Here is a 20,003-nt window from a genome sequence, read left to right on the forward strand (position 1 = left end):
GTAAAAAAAAAAATCTTGTCAGAATTCCCGATTGTTTGTACGCGGCATAAGTTTCCACCACAAAATGTACTCAGCCAATGAGAGGGAATGAGTCAATTTTTCTCCTGCTATCAATGGCCAACACGGGTACAACACTTCATCCATGTCTTTGGTGATCTCTGATCTCCTTATGAAGTGTTTCTTACATGATGAAGATCAGCCATGGAGTATATCTGAGGTGTATATCAGGGTGTGCTTCTTCCCCACATGTCCAGCAACATTCACATACAAGACATTTCCCGCACTCACTAATACACCTCGAGGGTTGTGTGGGACCCCTGATGTACAGGAAGACAGGACTTCAGTGAGGAACATTTCCCTCAGTCAGACCAGGAAAGTTCATTCTCCTCCGTGTCCAATCTCAGATGACTGTAAACAGAGGACTTCTGTGGGTTACACCTCCTCCAATCAGAAGAGGACAGTGGATCTACCTCCGTTTGTAATCTCACATGTGAGTCAAGATCTGACTTAGTTTGAAAACATTTCTCACATTTAGGACAGGAATACGGCTTCTTCACTATGTGCGATCTCTGATGGGTGAGAAGATGTGACTTCTCTATAAAACATTTCCCGCACTCAGGACAGGAATACGGCTTCTCCACCGTGTGCAATCTCTGATGCAGGGTAAGATTGGACTTTTGTGTAAAACTTTTCCCGCACTCAGGACAAGTGTACAAGTTCTGACCTGTGTGAGTTTTTTTATGTACCTTAAGAGTGGTTTTCAAACTGAAGCATTTTCCGCACTCAGGGCAGGGATACGGCTTCTCACCTGTGTGAGATCTTTTATGAACATCAAGATGAGATTTAAAATGGAAACACTTCCCACACTCAGTACAGGAAAAAGGCTTCTGCCCCGCATGAGACCTCTGATGTGTGACAAGTTCTGATTTTTGTACAAAACATTTCCCACACTCTGGACAAAAATACGGCTTCTCACCTAAGTGAGACCTTTGATGCAAGGTAAGATTGGACTTGTGTGAATAACTTTTTCCGCACTCAGTACAGGAATATGGCTTCTCACCTGTGTGAGATCTCTGATGCAAAACAAGATTGGACTTGTGTGAATAACTTTTCCCACACTCAGAACAAGAATACGGCTTCTCACCTGTGTGAGACCTTTTATGTACAAAAAGAGTGTTTCTCAAACTGAAACATTTCCCACACTCAGGACAGGAATATGGCTTCTCACCAGTGTGAGACCTTTTATGAAGATTAAGCCTGGACTGACTGCGGAAACATTTCCCACACTCAAGACAGGAATATGGTTTCTCTCCTGTGTGAGATTTTAGATGAACAGCAAGACTGTTTTTAAAACAGAAACATTTCCCGCACTCAGGGCAGGAATATGGTTTCTCCCCTGTGTGGGATATCTGATGTATGGAAAGATGGGACTTGCATGAAAAACACTTCCCACACTCAGGGCAGGAATACGGCTTCTCGCCTGTGTGAGATCTCTGGTGTTGGGAAAGATGGGAGTTTACTGTAAAACGTTTCCCGCACTCAAGGCAGGAATATGGCTTCTCACCTGTGTGAAATCTCTGATGTGTGGTAAGAGTGGTTTTGTTTAAAAAACATTTCCCGCACTCAGGGCAGGAATACGGCTTCTCTCCTGTGTGAAATCTTTTATGATCATTAAGACGGGATTTGAATTGGAAACACTTCCCGCACTCAGGACAGGAAAATCTCTTATCTGTTGGAAGGACGGCACCGTCCCGCACAGTCTGAGGTTCCTCAGGATAAGAGGAATACGATGGTCCGGCACCGTCCCGCACAGTCTGAGGTTCCTCAGGATAAGAGGAATACGATGGTCCGGCACCGTCCCGCACAGTCTGAGGTTCCTCAGTATAAGAGGAATACGACGGTCCGGCACCGTCCCGCACAGTCTGAGGTTCCTCAGGATAAGAGAAATACGATGGTCCGGCACCGTCCCGCACAGTCTGAGGTTCCTCAGGATAAGAGGAATACGATGGTCCATCTACACTGTGTGGTGCCGGATGGACATTTGAGGTAGTCAGGTTTTCTCCTGGACTATACTGTGTGATGTCCTCATCTTCTACTTTACAGTCTGGAGACAAAGTGAGACAATCCTCTGAGGTTTTCCTCATCTCCCGTCCATCTACTAAAATAGAAATACAAAGATTATTACTAGACATGAGCTGATTGGTTCCCCTAAACCAGGACTCCGCCCACATCAGGCAGCTTTGTCTCTGAGGATCTTACAATTCCCCCTCAAGGTAACTAGTAAATGGCTCCTCTGATCTCCTACCAGATCATTTCTTTATTCATGGACCTTAGTCAGAGAGTGAGGAAACAACGAGAACTGTCTTTTATAGGAGTGACAGTGATGAGGGGATTATAGGATGAGAGATCTCACTAGACCCGGGCATGGGGCAGAAGACCCAAGGTACATACCCCAGGTGTCTAGGTCAAGCAAACCCTATGGTGAAAATGAACATTTTGCTGCCAGCTGAACCCCAGAATCTCCATAAATCCAGTCTAGAGACATAAATTGTGTCTGCAGCACAGAGAAGGAAGATTATCCGAGAGAACTACAGGACGGGGAACACAGCTCAGGAAAGTGACCAGGGGATTAAAGGCCGATATCACCCAGTCCCCGCCCTACTCTGGACCAATCAGTGAGCAGTATGGGTGGAGGAATGGATTTAGTGTTAATGACCCACCTGTGCTGATCTCTGTAGGAGTGTCCTCCTCTATAAATGTCCCTGTTATTCCATCCTCCTCCATAGACTGCTGATCATCCCTCACATACGTCTCTTCTTCTTCTGATTTCACCTCAAATTCTATATCGATTGGATCTCCACTCTAAACCAAGAGAATGAGAGAGAATATCATCTGTAAGATATAAACTTTATTATTGTGACATCACATAAGAAATCCGCACATTGTCTCCATAAGTACGTGTTTCATAAGCCCCATCCCACCAACCTTGTAACAGTGGGGGATGGTGTGACCTTCCTGTGTGGAATCCCGGGAATACAGAGGACGGGGACATCTCTCTGGTGGGTTCCTGGTATTAGGTGGCTCCATCATATCCTTGTGTCCTTCTGAAAACTCCTCCATCACTCCATACTCCTCAACCTCCTCTTTATACTCTTCTTTTACATCAATATTATCATCCCTGAGGTTTCCACTCTGAATATATAATAAAACATTCATTGTAACAAACATGTTTGTGTATAAATCATAACCACCAATAATTGTTCCTCATCTACCTGATGATGGTGGGGGATGGTGTGACCTTCCTGTGTGGAATCCTGGGAATACAGAGGACGGGGACATCTCTCTGGTGGGTTCCCATTACTGGATCCATCTGTAGGAAACACACACACTGACTGAATACATTGTTTCTATGTGTTTATCAGATGATGGGGGATCTAGGTGGAGCCTCCGTACTGCTCTCTCCTTTACAATAAAGTCTCCTCTTACCCGGTGATGTGAGGGGCGGCTGATTCTCCATCATGACGTCCTTGTAGAGATCCTTGTGTCCTTCTAAATACTCCTACATAGGGAAATAGACAGTGACATCCTGACACCTTATAGGAACCTGACACACACAATGATACAGTCACCATCCAGACACACCCCTTGTGTTGAACCTTCACAGACATCAGGAATAGTTATTTTTCATCATCTGCTGGAGATAAAAGACGTCACAGTGACTATGGAGGAAGAGGACGGACATGACGGGGTTACTGGGTGTAAATAGAAAATAAGATCTTATTACCTCCTCTGCTGTCACTTCCAGCAACGTCTCCTCTCTACTTCCTCCCGACTCACCTCTCACCCGGAATTTCCTGTCTGTACCTGACATCACTTCCTGTCTTCCATAGAGACTTCCTGTCGGTACAAGAAAGAAGATCACCACCTTGTGGAGCTCAGAAGAACTGCAGCCTGAGAAACGTCTCGTAGTGTGAACACGGCCTTGTGCTGTGTGTGTATGTATTGTATATCCTTATAGATGGGTCATCTCCACTCCCACCAAGGGGGAGAGAAATATATAACTGCCTAGTACAGCCTTTCTCCGCCAGGGTTTCTAAGATGGTTTTTAGGAGTTGAACAATTTCTGTCTCTCAGTAACAGCTGGCATCAATGATCTGTAAGGGGGGCAGTCTTCTCTCTAATGGGGATGTAAGAATATCATTCTCCCACTGACCACTGATATAAGGGGCCCGTCTCCTATTGGTCACTCTCCAGAGTAAGGTGACCAGGACAGACAGGCTTGGTCCAGGGACAGTGTCCTCAATCCGCGGACTGTCCCCAGAGACCGGGGATGTCTGGTCACCCTACTCCAGAAGTGACCCCAGTCCTCTGACTCTCTAGCAGTAATCCCTGTCCTCTGCCTCTCCAGGGGTGATCCCTGTCCTCTGTCTCTCCAAGGGTGATCCCTGTCCTCTGTCTCTCCAAGGGTGATCCCTGTCCTCTGTCTCTCCAAGCGTGATCCCTGTCCTCTGACTCTCCAAGGGTGATCCCTGTCCTCTGTCTCTCCAAGGGTGATCCCTGTCCTCTGACTCTCCAGTGGTGATCCCTGTCCTCTGACTCTCCAGTGGTGATCCCTGTCCTTTGACTCTCCAGCGGTGATCCCTGTCCTCTGCTTCTCCAGCGGAGATCCCTGTCCTCTACCTGTCCAGGGGTGACCCCTGTCCTCTGCTTCTCCAGCGGTGGTCCCTGTCCTCTGCTTCTCCAGGGGTGATCTCTTTCCTCTGCTTCTCCAGGGGTGATCCCTTTCCTCTCCCTTCCCAGGGGTGATCCCTGTCCTCTGCTTCTCCCAAGGTGATCCCTGTACTCTGCTTCTCCAGAGGTGATCCCTGTCCTCTGCTTCTCCAGCGGTGAACCCAGTCCTCTCCAGGGGTGATCCCTGTCCTCTGCTTCTCCAGCAGTGATCCCTGTCCTCTGCTTCTCCAGCAGTGATCCCTGTCCTCTGCTTCTCCAGCAGTGATCCCTGTCATCTGCTTCTCCAGGGGTGATCCCTGTCCTCTCCCTCTCCAGTGGTGATCCCTGTCCTCTCTCTCTCTCCAGCGGTGATCCCTGTCCTCTGCATCTCTAGGGGTGATCCCTGTCTTCTGCTTCTCCAGGCGTGATCCCTGTCCTCTCCCTCTCCAGTGGTGATCCCTGTCCTCTCCCTCTCCAGCGGTGATCCCTGTCCTCTGCATCTCTAGGGGTGATCCCTGTCTTCTGCTTCTCCAGGGGTGATCCCTGTCCTCTCCCTCTCCAGTGGTGATCCCTGTCCTCTGCTTCTCCAGCGGTGATCACTGTCCTCTGCTTCTCCAGCGGTGATCCCTGTCCTCTGCTTCTCCAGCGGTGATCCCTGTCCTCTGCTTTTCCAGCGGTGATCCCTGTCCTCTCCCTCTCCAGCGGTGATCCCTGTCCTCTGCTTTTCCAGGGGTGATCCCTGTCCTCTCCAGCGGTGATCCCTGTTCTCTGTTTCTCCAGGGGGTGATCCCTGCCCTCTCCAGGGGCGATACCTGTCCTCTTCCTCTCCAAGGGTGATCCCTGTCCTCACCCTCTCCAGAGGTGATTCCTGTTCTCAGCCTGATCTGTGCCCATATGCATCTTTGCAGCCTGATCTGTGCCCATATGCATCCTCGCCATTGCAGCCTGATCTGTGCCGCATGAGCCAGGATCTCTTGTGTAATCAGCGCTCTCAGCTACAGACAGTCCCGTCTCCGTGGCCGCCTCTAATGATAGACAAATCACCGGTCCAATGCAGGGAGATGTGACGTCTATCCTAAGAGCCGGCCAAGGAGAAGGGACTGTTTTTGGCTGAGAGCGCCGATTACACAGGAGATCCCGGCTCTGATGCGGCTGCGCTCGTCCCCTCCGTGCAGACAGGTACAAAATCGGCGTCTAACACGCACATACGATTTGCCCCTATTTACAGGGGAAAAAGGGTTTGTTATGTGCCGATAAATACGGTGTGTATATATATATATATAATTAATTTTTAGCAGAGACTAGGGATTAGCCCAATGTTCAAGTCGAACATCGGGTGTACGCCTTTTTTGCCAAATAGCATATATGCATGATATTGTCATAAAAAGTGTTTGGGGACCCGGGTCCTGCCCCAGGGGACATGTATCAATGCAAAAAAGTTTAAAAACTGAAGTTTTTCCGGGAGCAGTGAATTTAATGATGCCTAAAGTGAAACAATAAAAGTGAAATATTCCTTTAAATTTCGTGCCTGGGGGTGTCTATAGTATGCCTGTAAAGTGGCACATGTTTCTTGTGTTTAGAACAGTTGCGCAAAAAAATGACATTTCTAAAGGAAAAAGGTTTCCCTGTGGCGTCAAAAACAGCATTTATTTTCTTTTCAATTACTTTTATTAGAGTATAACATTGTAAAGTAAAGTACAACAGTAACATTGCATTTGATCATAGTAGTAATGTTACATTGATATTACCTGAGTATTTATTCTTTATTTATTTCCAAATGTTCCTCTAATAACACACACAGGGGCAGATCCGTGTAGATCGGCGCTTCTCTCCGCCGGGCGTAGCGTATCTAAGATACACTACGCCGCCGTAACTTATTTTTATTTTTTTTAATCCTCAAAGAATTTGCACCGTAAGTTACGGCGGCGTAGTGTATCTTTGGTGGCGTAAGGGCGTGGAATTCAAATGGCTGTGATGGGGGCGTGTTTTATGTAAATACGTTGTGACCCGACGTAAACAACGTTTTTTTTTAACGGCGCATGAGCCGTCCGTGGGGGTGTCCCAGTGCGCATGCTCGAAATTAAACCGGAACAAGCCAATGCTTCCGACCGTGACGTCATTCTACGCAAATCCCTATTCGCGAACGACTTACGCAAACAACGTAAAAAATTCAAAATTCGACACGGGAACGACGGCCATACTTAACATTGAGTACGCCTCATAATAGCAGGGGTAACTATACGCCAGAAAAAGCCGAACGCAAACGACGTAAAAAAATGCGCCGGCCAGACGTACGTTCGTGGATTGCCGTAACTAGCTAATTTGCATACTCGACGCGAAATTTCGACGGAAATGCCACCTAGCGGCCGGCGGAAAAAATGCACCTAAGATCGATCCCAGATGCCGTCGTATCTTGTTTTGTAGATACAAAACAAAGATACGACGCGGGAACTTTAAAATTACGCGGCGTATCAATAGATACGTCGGTGTAATTCTTTTGTGGATCTGCCCCACAGTCTTTAATTTCAGCAATATGTTTACAGTTAGAATTGGACTGGAGTTCCATGTAAAATTTGATTCGAATTTCAGTTCTTTACTCTGAGCATTTTGGTAAAATTTGTTTATATTGTAATTCGGATATATCCGAATCACGAAAAACTTGTACCGAACATTAATTCGGAACGAAACGTACATGTCTACTTGGAATAACAGGCGAGCGGCTGATTACCCGCATCGGTTGTTGTTACAAGAAAGCCGACCGTCCGCTCTAAATAAAAAACGGTACTGGATGCGTGCAGCTGCAGATCATCCCGCTACAACCACTTGAAGCCGAGGATGCATATATGCGTTACGTCAGTGTGAAGTGGTTTCTATACACAGTGGCCCGGATTCAGATAGAGATACGCCGTCGTACCTCTGAGTTCCGACAGTCAGATCTATGCGACTGATTCATAAGAATCAGTTACGCATAGATCTCCCTTAGATGCGACAGGTGTAAGTGACTTACACCGTCGGATCTTAGGCTGCAATCTCCCGCCGGCCACTAGGTGACGCTTCGGTTTTTTACGCGACGAATATGCCAATTCCGATTTCCGCCGATTCAGAAACGAACGCCCGCCCGTCGCTTTTTTTTTACGTCGTTTGCGTTCGGCTTTTCCCGGCATATACTTACCCCTGCTATATGCGGCGTATCCAATGTTAAGTATGGCCGTCGTTCCCGCGCCGAGTTTTGAATTTTTACGTCGTTTGCATAAGTCGGTCGCGAATACGGATGGACGTAATTTACGCTCACGCCAAAACCAATGACGTCCTAGCGACGTCATTTGGAGCAATGCACGCTGGGGAAAATCGCCGACGGCGCATGCGCTGTTGGATCGGCGCGGGGACGCGCCTGATTTAAGTTGTAGATGCCCCCTAGCTGCGGAATTAACGATACGCTGCCGCAAGTTTTGAGGTAAGTGCTTTCTGAATACAGCTCTAGCCTCAAAAACTTGCGCCTGGCGGATTGTAAATCAGATAGATTACGCAGATCTAAAGATCTGCTTAATCTATCTGAATCTACCCCAGTGATTTCCTATGATCGTCAACTCCATCTAGTGGCCATAATGCAGCAGAAATACTACAATACCACATAATGGCCAGTAGATTGGCGATGATTATCATAGGAAATTACATTAGTCGAACCAATTTTTTTTTTAAAAACAGACATGTGTTTGTGAAATCTTCCACCACAAAATGTACTCAGCCAATGACTCCATTTTTATTTTAAAAGGCCTAGAGGGCCGCCTTTTAAGTGGTGGGGTTAACGCTTTTCGTCCTGGAAGACGACTTGAGAAAACAGACCTCTTGCAAGAGTTTCCACCACAAAATGTACTCAGCCAATGAGAGGGAATGACTCAATTTTTATTTTTCTCCTGCTATCAATGGCCAACACGGTACAACACTTCATCCATGTCTTTGGTGATCTCTGATCTCCTTATCAACTGTTTCTTATGTTGTTGCCTTTTTATTTGGAAAGTTTTATTATCCCCACAAGTGTGTGGCCCCCCGTTCTCAATACTATGTTTCAATGGGAGAAAAAATTACCAATCTATAACCTCATTCATTCCACAGGAGTCAGGACATCTTTGTCAAGAGGTCAAGCTACGGTTGAGGTCTATGAACTGTTTCTTCCATGATGAAGATCAGCCATGGAGTATATCTGAGGTGTATATCAGGGTGTGCTTCTTCCCCACATGTCCAGCAACATTCGTATACAAGACATTTCCCACACTCACTAATACACCTCGAGGGTTGTGTGGGACCCCCCGATGTACAGGAAGACAGGACTTCAGTGAGGAACATTTCCCTCAGTCAGACCAGGAAAGTTCATTCTCCTCTGTGTCCAATTTTAGATGACTGTAAACAGAAGACTTCTGTGGGTTACACCTCCTCCAATCAGAAGAGGAAAGTAGACCAACCTCCGTTTCAAATCTTACATGTGATTCAAGACCGGACTTAGTTCTAAAACATTTCTCGCATTTAGGACAGGAATACGGCTTCTCCGCTGTGTGCGATCTCTGATGTATCTGAAGATATGATTTCCCTTTAAAACATTCCCCGCACTCAGGACAGGAATACGGCTTCTCCCCCGTGTGCGATCTCCGATGCATATGAAGATATGACTTTCCTTTAAAACATTTCCCGCACTCAGGGCAGGCATATCGTTTCTCCCCTGTGTGTGATATCTGATGTATGGAAAGATTAGACTTATATGAAAAACGCTTCCCGCACTTAAGGCAGGAATACGGCTTCTCACCTGTGTGAAATCTCTGATGTGTGGAAAGAGTGGTTTTCCATAAAAAACATTTCCCACACTTAGTGCAGGAATACGGCTTCTCTCCTGTGTGAGATCTTCTATGCACATTAAGACGGGATTTAAATTGGAAACACTTTCCGCACTCAGGACAGGAAAACCTCTTATCTGTTGGAAGGACAGCACCGTCCCGCACAGTCTGAGGTTCCTCAGGATAAGAGGAATACGATGGTCCATCTACACTGTGTGGTGCCGGATGGACATTTGAGGTAGTCGGGTTTTCTCCTGGACTATACTGTGTGATGTCCTCATCTTCTACTTTACAGTCTGGAGACAAAGTGAGACAATCCTCTGAGGTTTTCCTCATCTCCCGTCTATCTACTAAAATAGAGATACAAGGATTATTACTAGACATGAGCTGATTGGTTCCCCTAAACCAGGACTCCGCCCACATCAGGCAGCTTTGTCTCTGAGGATCTTACAATTCCCCCCTCAAGGCAACTAGTAAATGGGTCCTCTGATCTCCTACCAGATCATTTCTTTATTCATGGACCTTAGTCAGAGAGTGAGGAACCAACGAGAACTGTCTTTATAGGAGTGGGAGTGATGAGGAGATTATAGGACGAGAGATCTTGCTAGACCCGGGCATGGGGCAGAAGACCCAAAGTACATACCCCAGGTTCCTAGGCTGAGCAATGCCTATGGTAAATATCAACATTTTGCTGCCAGCTGAACCCCAGAATCTCCATAAATCCAGTCTAGAGACATAAATTGTGTCTGCAGCACAGAGAAGGAAGATTATCCGAGAGAAATACAGGACGGGGAACACAGCTCAGGAAAGTGACCAGGGGATTACAGGCTGATATCACCCAGTCCCCGCCCTACTCTGGACCAATCAGTGAGCAGTATGGGTGGAGGAATTGATTAAGTGTTAATGACCCACCTGTGCTGATCTCTGTAGGAGTGTCCTCCTCTATAAATGTCCCCGTTATTCCATCCTCCTCCATAGACTGCTGATCATCCCTCACATACGTCTCTTCTTCTTCTGATTTCACCTCAAATTCTATATCGATTGGATCTCCACTCTAAACCAAGAGAATGAGAGAGAATATGATCTGTAAGATATAAGCTTTATTATTGTGACATCACATAGAAAATCCACACATCGTCTCCATAAGTCTGTGTTTTACAATCTCCATCCCACCAACCTTGCAATATTGAGGGATGGTGTGACCTTCCTGTGTGGAATCCCGGGAATACAGAGGACGGGGACATCTCTCTGGTGGGTTTTTATAACTGGGTGACTCCTCCTCCTCTTTTATCTCTTCTTTAACCTCAACTTTAGTATCTCTCAGGTTTCCACTCTGAATATAGAATAAAAATGACATCAATGGTAACAATGCAGATAATGTACAGATCCTAACGATACTAACAGTGATTGTTCCTCATCTACCTGATGATGGTGAGGGATGGTGTGACCTTCCTGTGTGGAATCCCGGGAATACAGAGGACGGGGACATCTCTCTGGTGGGTTCCTGGTATTAGGTGGCTCCATCATATCCTTGTGTTCTTCTGAAAATTTCTCCACCACTCCATACTCCTCATCCTCCTCTTTATACTCTTCTTTTACATCAATATTATCATCCCCGAGGTTTCCACTCTTAATATATAATAAAACATTCATTGTAATAAACATGCTGTGTATAAATCAGAACTACCAATAATTGTTCCTCATCTACCTGATGATGGTGGGGGATGGTGTGACCTTCCTGTGTGGAATCCCGGGAATACAGAAGACGGTGACATCTCTCTGGTGGGTTTCTGTAGCTGGATGACTCCACCATGGTGTCTATCACCCCATACTCTTCATTCTCCTCTTTAATCTCGTCTTTGACCTCAACTTTAGAATCTCTCAGGTTTCCACTCTGAATATAGAATAAAAATGACATCAATGGTAACAATGCAGATAATGTACAGATCCTAATGATACTATCAGTGATTGTTCCTCATCTACCTGATGATGGTGGGGGATGGTGTGACCTTCCTGTGTGGAATCCCGGGAATACAGAGGACGGGGACATCTCTCTGGTGGGTTCCCATTACTGGATCCATCTGTAGGAAACACACACACTGACTGAATACATTGTTTCTTAGTGTTCATCAGTAGAATTGGGCGAACAGTTCAGACCGCTCGGCCTAAACATCGCCTGTTTGCCCTTTCGGCGAACACCTAAATTTGCAGGGCGTTTGGTGGGTGTTCGCTCCGTTGAACGCCCTACAATACCCTGTGTGCCACACAAGGCATTCTAAGCCCGGGTTGGGCAAAGCTCTGATTTCGGCCCATCACTATTTATCAGATGATGGGGGATCTAGGTGGAGCCTCCGTACTGCTCTCTCCTTTACAATAAAGTCTCCTCTTACCCGGTGATGTGAGGGGCGGCTGATTGTCCATCATGACGTCCTTGTAGAGATCCTTCTGTCCTTCTAAATACTCCCACTCCTCCATGGAGAAATAGACAGTGACATCCTGACACCTTATAGGAACCTGACACACACAATGATACAGTCATCATCCAGACACATCCCTTGTGCTGAACCTTCACAGACATCAGGTCTTTTCCATCTTCTACATAAAGCCTATAAAATACAAACATGTGCATTTTTAAATCCACCCCTCCTTCCAGGGTTGCCAACTTTCAGTAAATTTATGAACAGTTTGTAAAATCCATACATTTTGCATCTGTCCTTGAATGTCCATTACGGACATGTAGGCTAAATGTCCATAACTGACATTCATGGACAGATGCGACAATTATGGATTTTACAAACTGTAAATTTACTGAAAGTCGGCAACCCTGCCTCCTTCCCATGTTACCTAACCTAGGTTTCCACACTATATATGTGTGTATCATCATCTGCTGGAGATAAAAGACGTCACAGTGACTATGGTGGAAGAGGACGGACATGACGGGGTTACTGGGTGTAAATAGAAAATAAGATCGTATTACCTCCTCAGTTGCCACGTCCAGCAATGTCGCCTCTCTACTTCCTCCCAACTCACCTCTCACCTGGAACTTCCTGTCTGTACCTGACATCACTTCCTGTCACCCATAGAGACTTCCTGTCTGGGTAAAAGTGAGCTCACCACCTTGTGGAGCTCAGAGGAGCTGCACCCCCAAGAAACGTCTCGTAGTGTGAACATGGCCTTGTGCTAGTACTGTATATCCTTATAGATGGGGTCGTCTCCACTCCCACCAAGGGGGGAGAGAAATATATTACTGCCTAGTCCAGACTTTCTCACCCAGGGTTCCTCCAAAGGTCTCTAGGGGTTCCTTGAGCAATAAACAATTTCTGTCTCTCTAACAACTGACATCAATGATCTGTAAGGCCGGAATCACACTAGTGCGGTGCGAATTTCAGCTCTCTTATCTCTGTAGAGAGATAAGAGAAGTGTTCAGCAGATTAGCAATGTTTTAGATGCGAATTTGGAGACCTGGGAGAAGTTACGGGTGAGAGGAGAGTGGGGGAGAAGTGTATTGAGCTGAATGAGAGAAATTCCTGAAGAGAACTGAACACATCTGCGAATCAGCTGCGTACCCATAGAAGATAATGGGCTTGAATTCGCACCTGAGCCGCACCGCAATGCCTAAAAGACGCACACGGTTTTACTGCAATGCGCAGTGCGAATGCATCGCACATATGTGAACCAGCCTCATTGAAAACAATGTATTTTGAAATGTTCTGCGTATTGGATGCGGTTTAAGCCGCACTCAATTGGCATAGGTGTGAACCTGGCCTAAGGGGGGCAGTCTTCCCACTAATGGTGATGTAGGACTGTCTTTCTCCCATGGACCACTGATATAAGGGGGTCCTTCTCCCATTGGTCACCAATGCAAGGGACAGCTACACTGACCAATGATATAAGGGGGTCCTTCTCCCATTGGTCACCAATGTAAGGGACAGCTACACTGACCAATGATATAAGGGGTCCTTCTCCCATTGGCCACCAATGTAAGGGAGTAGGGTTGCCACCTATCCAGGATTCACAGGGTTTGGAATTGTGTGTCCGGGTTTTGGTCTGCCTGAAACCCGGACACATTATTCAGACTGTGCTGTGCCTCCTCAAGTAACTGAGATAGTCACACAAACATTTGTTGCCATTCGGGAGCTGCAGGACGCTGTCTGGGGGCAGGTTCAGCATCAATAAGGCACTGTGTGTGTGGGGGGGGGGGGGTGATGATGTCAGCAAGAGCTGTTTAGCCACATCTACAGCATTACTACTCTCGATGAGGCAGCCAAAAATGTCCCAGGTCTTTTATAATCCTATAGTGTACACTATGAAAAAATATGTGCCCTTTGCCGCTAAACTGTTGGGTTTGGCTTAAAGAAAAGGTGGCAACCCTATAAGGGACCCCTACACTGACCACTGATATAAGGGGATCCTTCTCCCATTGGTCACCAATGTAAGGGACCACTACACTGACCACTGATATAAGGGGGTCCTTCTCCCATTGGTCACCAATGTAAGGGACCCCTACACTGACCACTGATAAAAGGGGGTCCTTCTCCCATTGATCACCAATGTAAGGGACCACTACACTGACCACTGATGTAGCGCTACCCCCACAGTAGCCGCTGATTTGTTGTTGGGATCGGCATATTAAGTTACCTTGATGTGGCCCAGGGGTGCAATTGTAGAAACAAAGTAGTGAGCAAAGGTCCAGACAGTGAATAAGGGTTTTTCCAATGCTTTATTTCCAGGCCAACATCAACATCAATTAGGAAAAGAAAGGTTGATGAAGAGAAAAGAGAACCTTGCGGTATCAGGCCTGGATATGAACAGAGCAGTCCCGCTCTCAGTAGTATCAATTTGCGATTCGTCGCCACTCCAGCTGGAGTGGGTGAAGTGCCCCCGGACAGACCCCTCTCACAAGCCTGGCAGCCAGGGTGTCACTTAGGATTTTCTGGGAGGAACAGATCTCTCTCACAGACCTGGCTCTAGGGCCTCTGCCATAGGCCTATCACTTTAAGTGAGCTGAATGGATGAATGGAGCGAATCCTCCCAGTAGATTTCTGCATAGGTCACCGGACGACAGCAAAGCGTACCTGTCAGCGTTCCGGTCACCAGATCCCTGATTGGTTCGTTCAAGCCCCATTGGACAACCCGCCTCCGGGTTCTCCTCAAGCCGACCCCCCAATCGAACGGCACCCAGCCTGGGATCCTCTCAATAGAACCGGAGATCCAGTAAGTCACTGGAGTCCCCTTTTACCTCCGGATGAGGTTCTGTGTAGCCTGCAATTTTGGCCAGGTGGGCCGCGTTGGCGGGGTCCATGGATGCGCGCACCCTGAAGGTGGATGCCGTACCTGGAACCGGGACCCCGCGAAAACTTTTTAGCACATGACACCTGTCACAGATATACCCCTCCCCAGCATGCCCCACGAGGGAAAACTCCTCTAATTGGCTAATATAAAAGTAAACTGCGCCAAGTAGGAAACCAGATATCAGGCTGGTAAAAAGCAATGATAATAGATCATATGAATAAAAGCACATTCAGTCCAATAAAAAATTTGTAGCAGCACCACCATGTGTCAGCAAAACTTTAGTGTGAACACACCACCACCAAACTGAAAGCCGCTTACCAGAACCACCCAAACATTAGGCATGTAGACACATTATATTCAATGGGCTCCACTTCAGATTAGCATCAGACTGGGGAGGGATCCAGGGAGCAGATCTCAAATTACACCACATCGATGATTGAACATATCCTCGGTATATAAATAAAAACGGACCATAGCGTGATACCGTACAAAATATTTAATAAAAATGCATAAGACATGTACTTACAAACATCTCATCTCAGTGTGCGCCTTCCCAGACGACGTTTCGTCATTAACAGACGTTCTCAATGGGGATCCCCATTGAGAACGTCTGTTAATGACGAAACGTCGTCTGGGAAGGCGCACACTGACGTCACCGCGTTCCATCTGATGGAGGAAGGGCTCCTATTGCCGGCCGGCATACATACACGCTTTTAATCATGAGATGTTTGTAAGTACATGTCTTATGCATTTTTATTAAATTTTTTGGTGCAAATGCCACCAAAAGAAATCTCTATTGGTGGGGAAAAAAGGACGCCAATTTTTGTCAGTTAAAGCGACGCAGTGCCGAATCGCAAAAAGGGGCAAGGTCCTTTGCCTGCATAATGGTTCGGGTCTTAAGCGGTTAATTTATGTGCCACAAACTTCCCATTTTTAAATAAAAGTCTCCTGGCATTTAGGGGTCTATTCATAAAACAAAACAAATTACATAGCCCAGTGAAAATGTGTGATATTTAATTTCTGTGAATTGAGGGTTAAAAAAAAAAAAAAAAAAAGAATGTCCTTCTTTGTCTACTAAAATCTTAAATGTGTGATTATGATCTCCGAGATATTTCTATGAAACCATGCCTGACGGAGCACAAGGGGTCTATTTATAATTTCTGTATTGTTTATTATGTGGAATTATTATGATATTATCAATCAGTAATCAGATATATTAATGTTGCAAACTGGATCCTGAAGAAGCCCTCCTCCTGCTTTGGCCGAAACGCGTTGATCCATAAATTCTTCTTTATGCATTGTTTGCACAGAATGGTTGTATATTGTTTATGCTGATGTAATCTGTACCTATGATATCATATATGTGTTTAAATTTTGTATAAATAAAATTTAGATGAATCTTTTATAAATTTAGATCGGAGTAGTTGATATTGTTTGTGGCACTTTAACCACTTAGATATACAGTACATCGCCACTTTGACGTTATATACCGTGGTTATGGAAGCAGCTAGCTGCCATAACCCCCACTATATTGTTGCACAGTGGGTCATTGTTACGCTGGTTTCTGGCTCAGACTTTCTAAGAGCTTCTGGGTTCCACGGGCCCTCCAGTTACAGTGATCCTCTTTCACATAAAAGTGAATGAGAGGGAATGACTCCATTTTTATTTTTCTCCTGCTATCAATGGCCAACACGGTACAACACTTCATCCATGTCTTTGGTGATCTCTGATCTCCTTATGAAGTGTTTCTTACATGATGAAGATCAGCCATGGAGTATATCTGAGGTGTATATCAGGGTGTGCTTCTTCCCCACATGTCCAGCAACATTCATATACAAGACATTTCCCGCACTCACTAATACACCTCAAGGGTTGTGTGGGACCCCTGATGTACAGGAAGAACATTTCCCTCACTCAGACCAGGAAAGTTCATTCTCCTCCGTGTCCAATCTCAGATGACTGTAAACAGAGGACTTCTGTGGGTTAGACTTCTGCCAATTAAAAAAGTAAAGTGGATCTACCGCCGTGTGCGATTCCTGATGTTTGTTGAGGTTGTACTTCGTTTTAAAACATTTATCGCATTTAGGACAGGGAAACTCCCTCTTCACTGTGTGCGATCTCTGATGGTTGAGAAGATGTGACTTCTCTATAAAACCTTTCCCGCACTCAGGACAGGAATACGGCTTCTCCCCCGTGTGAATTCTCTGATGTATCTGAAGATGTGAATTCTCTGTAAAACATTTGCCGCACTCAGGACAGGAATACGGCTTCACCCTCGCGTGAAACCTCAGATGGTTGGTAAAACAGAACTTCCGAGAAAAACATTTCCCACACTTGGGACAGGAATAGGGCGTTTCCCCCGTGTGCAATCTCTGATGCAAGGTAAGATTGGACTTCTGTGTAAAACTTTTCCCACACTCAGGGCAAGTATACAAGTTCTGACCTGTGTGAGTTTTTTTATGTACCTTAAGAGTGGTTTTCAAACTGAAGCATTTTCCGCACTCAGGACAGGGATACGGCTTCTCACCTGTGTGAGTTCTTTTATGCTCATCAAGACGGGTTTTACTGGGGAAACACTTCCCACACTCAGGACAGGGATACGGCTTCTCACCTGTGTGAGACCTTTTATGAAGTTTAAGTGTGGCTTGAGTGTAGAAACACTTCCCACACTCAGGACAGGAATATGCTCTCTCTCCTGTGTGACGTTTTATATGAACAGTAAGACCATACTTAAAACGAAAACACTTTCCGCACTCAGGACAGGAATGTCGTTTCTCCCCTGTATGCAAACTCTGATGTATGGAAAGTTTGAACTTATGTGAAAAACATTTCCCGCATTCAGAACAGGAAAACGGCTTCTCCCCCGCGTGAGACATCTGATGTGCGTCAAGTTCTGATTTTTGAACAAAACATTTCCCGCACTCAGTACAGGAATAGGGCTTCTTAATTGTGTGCAATCTCATATGTCTATTAAGATGGGATTTCCGAGAAAAACATTTCTCGCAATCAGTACAAGAATACGGCTTCTCTCCTGTGTGAGATCTCATATGTCTAATAAGGTGGGATTCCCGTAAAAAACATTTTCCGCACTCAAGACAGGAACACGACTTCTCTCCCGTGTGCAATCTCTGGTGTTTAGAAAAACTGGACTTATCTGAAAAACATTTCCCACACTTAGGGCAGGAATACGGCTTCTCGACCGTGTGTGATCTCTGATGCCTGTAGAAATTGGACATATCTGAAAAACTTTTCCCACACACACGGCAGGAATATGGCTTCTCTCCTGTGTGAGATCTTTTATGCCTATTAAGTATGGATTTATAACGGAAACACTTCCCGCACTCACTACAGGAAAACCTCCTATGTGTTGGAAAGATGGCACCGTCCCGCACAGTCTGAGGTTCCTCGGGATAAGAGGAATACGATGGTCCGGCACCGTCCTTCACAGTCTGAGGTTCCTCAGGATAAGAGGAATACGATGGTTCGGCACCGTCCCGCACAGTCTGAGGTTTCTCAGGATAAGAGGAATACGATGGTCCGGCACCGTCCCGCACAGTCTGAGGTTCCTCGGGATAAGAGGAATACGATGGTCCGGCACCGTCCCGCACAGTCAGAGGTTCCTCAGGATAAGAGGAATACGATGGTCCATCTACACTGTGTGGTGCCGGATGGACATTTGAGGTAGTGGGGTTTTCTCCTGGACTATACTGTGTGATGTCCTCATCTTCTACTTTACAGTCTGGAGACAAAGTGAGACAATCCTCTGAGGTTTTCCTCATCTCCCGTCCATCTACTAAAATAGAAATACAAAAATTATTACTAGACATGAGCTGATTGGTTCCCCTAAACCAGGACTCCGCCCACATCAGGCAGCTTTGTCTCTGAGGATCTTACAATTCCCCCCTCAAGGTAACTAGTAAATGGGTCCTCTGATCTCCTACCAGATCATTTCTTTATTCATGGACCTTAGTCAGAGAGTGAGGAAACAACGAGAACTGTCTTTTATAGGAGTGACAGTGAGGAGGGGATTATAGAACGAGTGTCCCCACCCAAACATGGGGCAGAAGACCCAGGTACATACCCCAGGTGTCTAGGTCAAGCAAACCCTATGGTGAAAATCAAAATTTTGCTGCCAGCTGAACCCCAGAATCTCCATAAATCCAGTCTAGAGACATAAATTGTGTCTGCAGCACATAGAAGGAAGATTATCCGAGAGAAATACAGGAATACAGGACGGGGAACACAGCTCAGGAAAGTGACCAGGGGATTACAGGCTGATATCACCCAGTCCCCGCCCTACTCTGGACCAATCAGTGAGCAGTATGGGTGGAGGAATGGATTTAGTGTTAATGACCCACCTGTGCTGATCTCTGTAGGAGTGTCCTCCTCTATAAATGTCCCCGTTATTCCATCCTCCTCCATAGACTGCTGATCATCCCTCACATACGTCTCTTCTTCTTCTGATTTCACCTCAAATTCTATATCGATTGGATCTCCACTCTAAACCAAGAGAATGAGAGAGAATATCATCTGTAAGATATAAGCTTTATTATAGTGATGCCACATAATAAATCCACACATCGTCTTTCTAAGTCTGTGTTTTATAATCTCTGTCCCACCAACCTTGTAACAGTGGGGGATGGTGTGACCTTCCTGTGTGGAATCCCGGGAATACAGAGGACGGGGACATCTCTCTGGTGGGTTCCTGGTATTAGGAGGCTCCATCATATCCTTGTGTCCTTCTGAAATCTCCTCCACCACTCCATACTCCTCATCCTCCTCTTTATACTCTTCTTTAACATCAATATTATCTTCCCCGAGGTTTCCACTCTGAATATATAATAAAACATTCATTATAATAAACATGTTTGTGTATAAATCATAACTACCAATAATTGTTCCTCATCTACCTGATGATGGTGGGGGATGGTGTGACCTTCCTGTGTGGAATCCCGGGAATACAGAGGACGGGGACATCTCTCTGGTGGGTTCCCATTACTGGATCCATCTGTAGGAAACACACACACTGACTGAATCCATTGTTTCTATGTGTTTATCAGATGATGGGGGATCTAGGTGGAGCCTCCGTACTGCTCTCTCCTTTACAATAAAGTCTCCTCTTACCCGGTGATGTGAGGGGCGGCTGATTCTCCATCATGACGTCCTTCCCGGCAC

At 46.0% G+C, this 20,003-nt stretch overlaps 3 protein-coding genes across 3 annotated transcripts; all 3 read right to left on the reverse strand.

Annotated features, from left to right (window-relative positions):
* Positions 1-283: 283 nt before the first annotated feature.
* Positions 284-8,816, reverse strand: LOC120910631 (gastrula zinc finger protein XlCGF28.1-like). Its single transcript, XM_040322385.1, has 2 exons — positions 8,797-8,816; positions 284-1,764 (listed from the first exon to the last, which is right to left on the reverse strand). Exons 1-2 carry the CDS (start codon positions 8,814-8,816, stop codon positions 360-362), a joined length of 1,425 nt encoding a protein of 474 aa, XP_040178319.1. The 3' UTR covers positions 284-359.
* Positions 8,817-9,014: 198 nt separating this feature from the next.
* On the reverse strand, positions 9,015-18,278 carry LOC120909709 (oocyte zinc finger protein XlCOF6.1-like). The gene is made up of 2 exons (XM_040321439.1): positions 16,734-18,278; positions 9,015-9,054 (listed from the first exon to the last, which is right to left on the reverse strand). Exon 1 carries the CDS (start codon positions 18,062-18,064, stop codon positions 16,739-16,741), a length of 1,326 nt encoding a protein of 441 aa, XP_040177373.1. The 5' UTR covers positions 18,065-18,278; the 3' UTR covers positions 9,015-9,054; positions 16,734-16,738.
* On the reverse strand, positions 9,021-16,488 carry LOC120910632 (gastrula zinc finger protein XlCGF71.1-like). The gene is made up of 2 exons (XM_040322386.1): positions 16,385-16,488; positions 9,021-9,717 (listed from the first exon to the last, which is right to left on the reverse strand). Exons 1-2 carry the CDS (start codon positions 16,486-16,488, stop codon positions 9,060-9,062), a joined length of 762 nt encoding a protein of 253 aa, XP_040178320.1. The 3' UTR covers positions 9,021-9,059.
* Positions 18,279-20,003: the final 1,725 nt, after the last annotated feature.

This window comes from Rana temporaria, chromosome 8, assembly GCF_905171775.1.
Source record: "Rana temporaria chromosome 8, aRanTem1.1, whole genome shotgun sequence".
In the NCBI taxonomy this organism is placed as follows: Eukaryota; Metazoa; Chordata; class Amphibia; order Anura; family Ranidae; genus Rana; species Rana temporaria.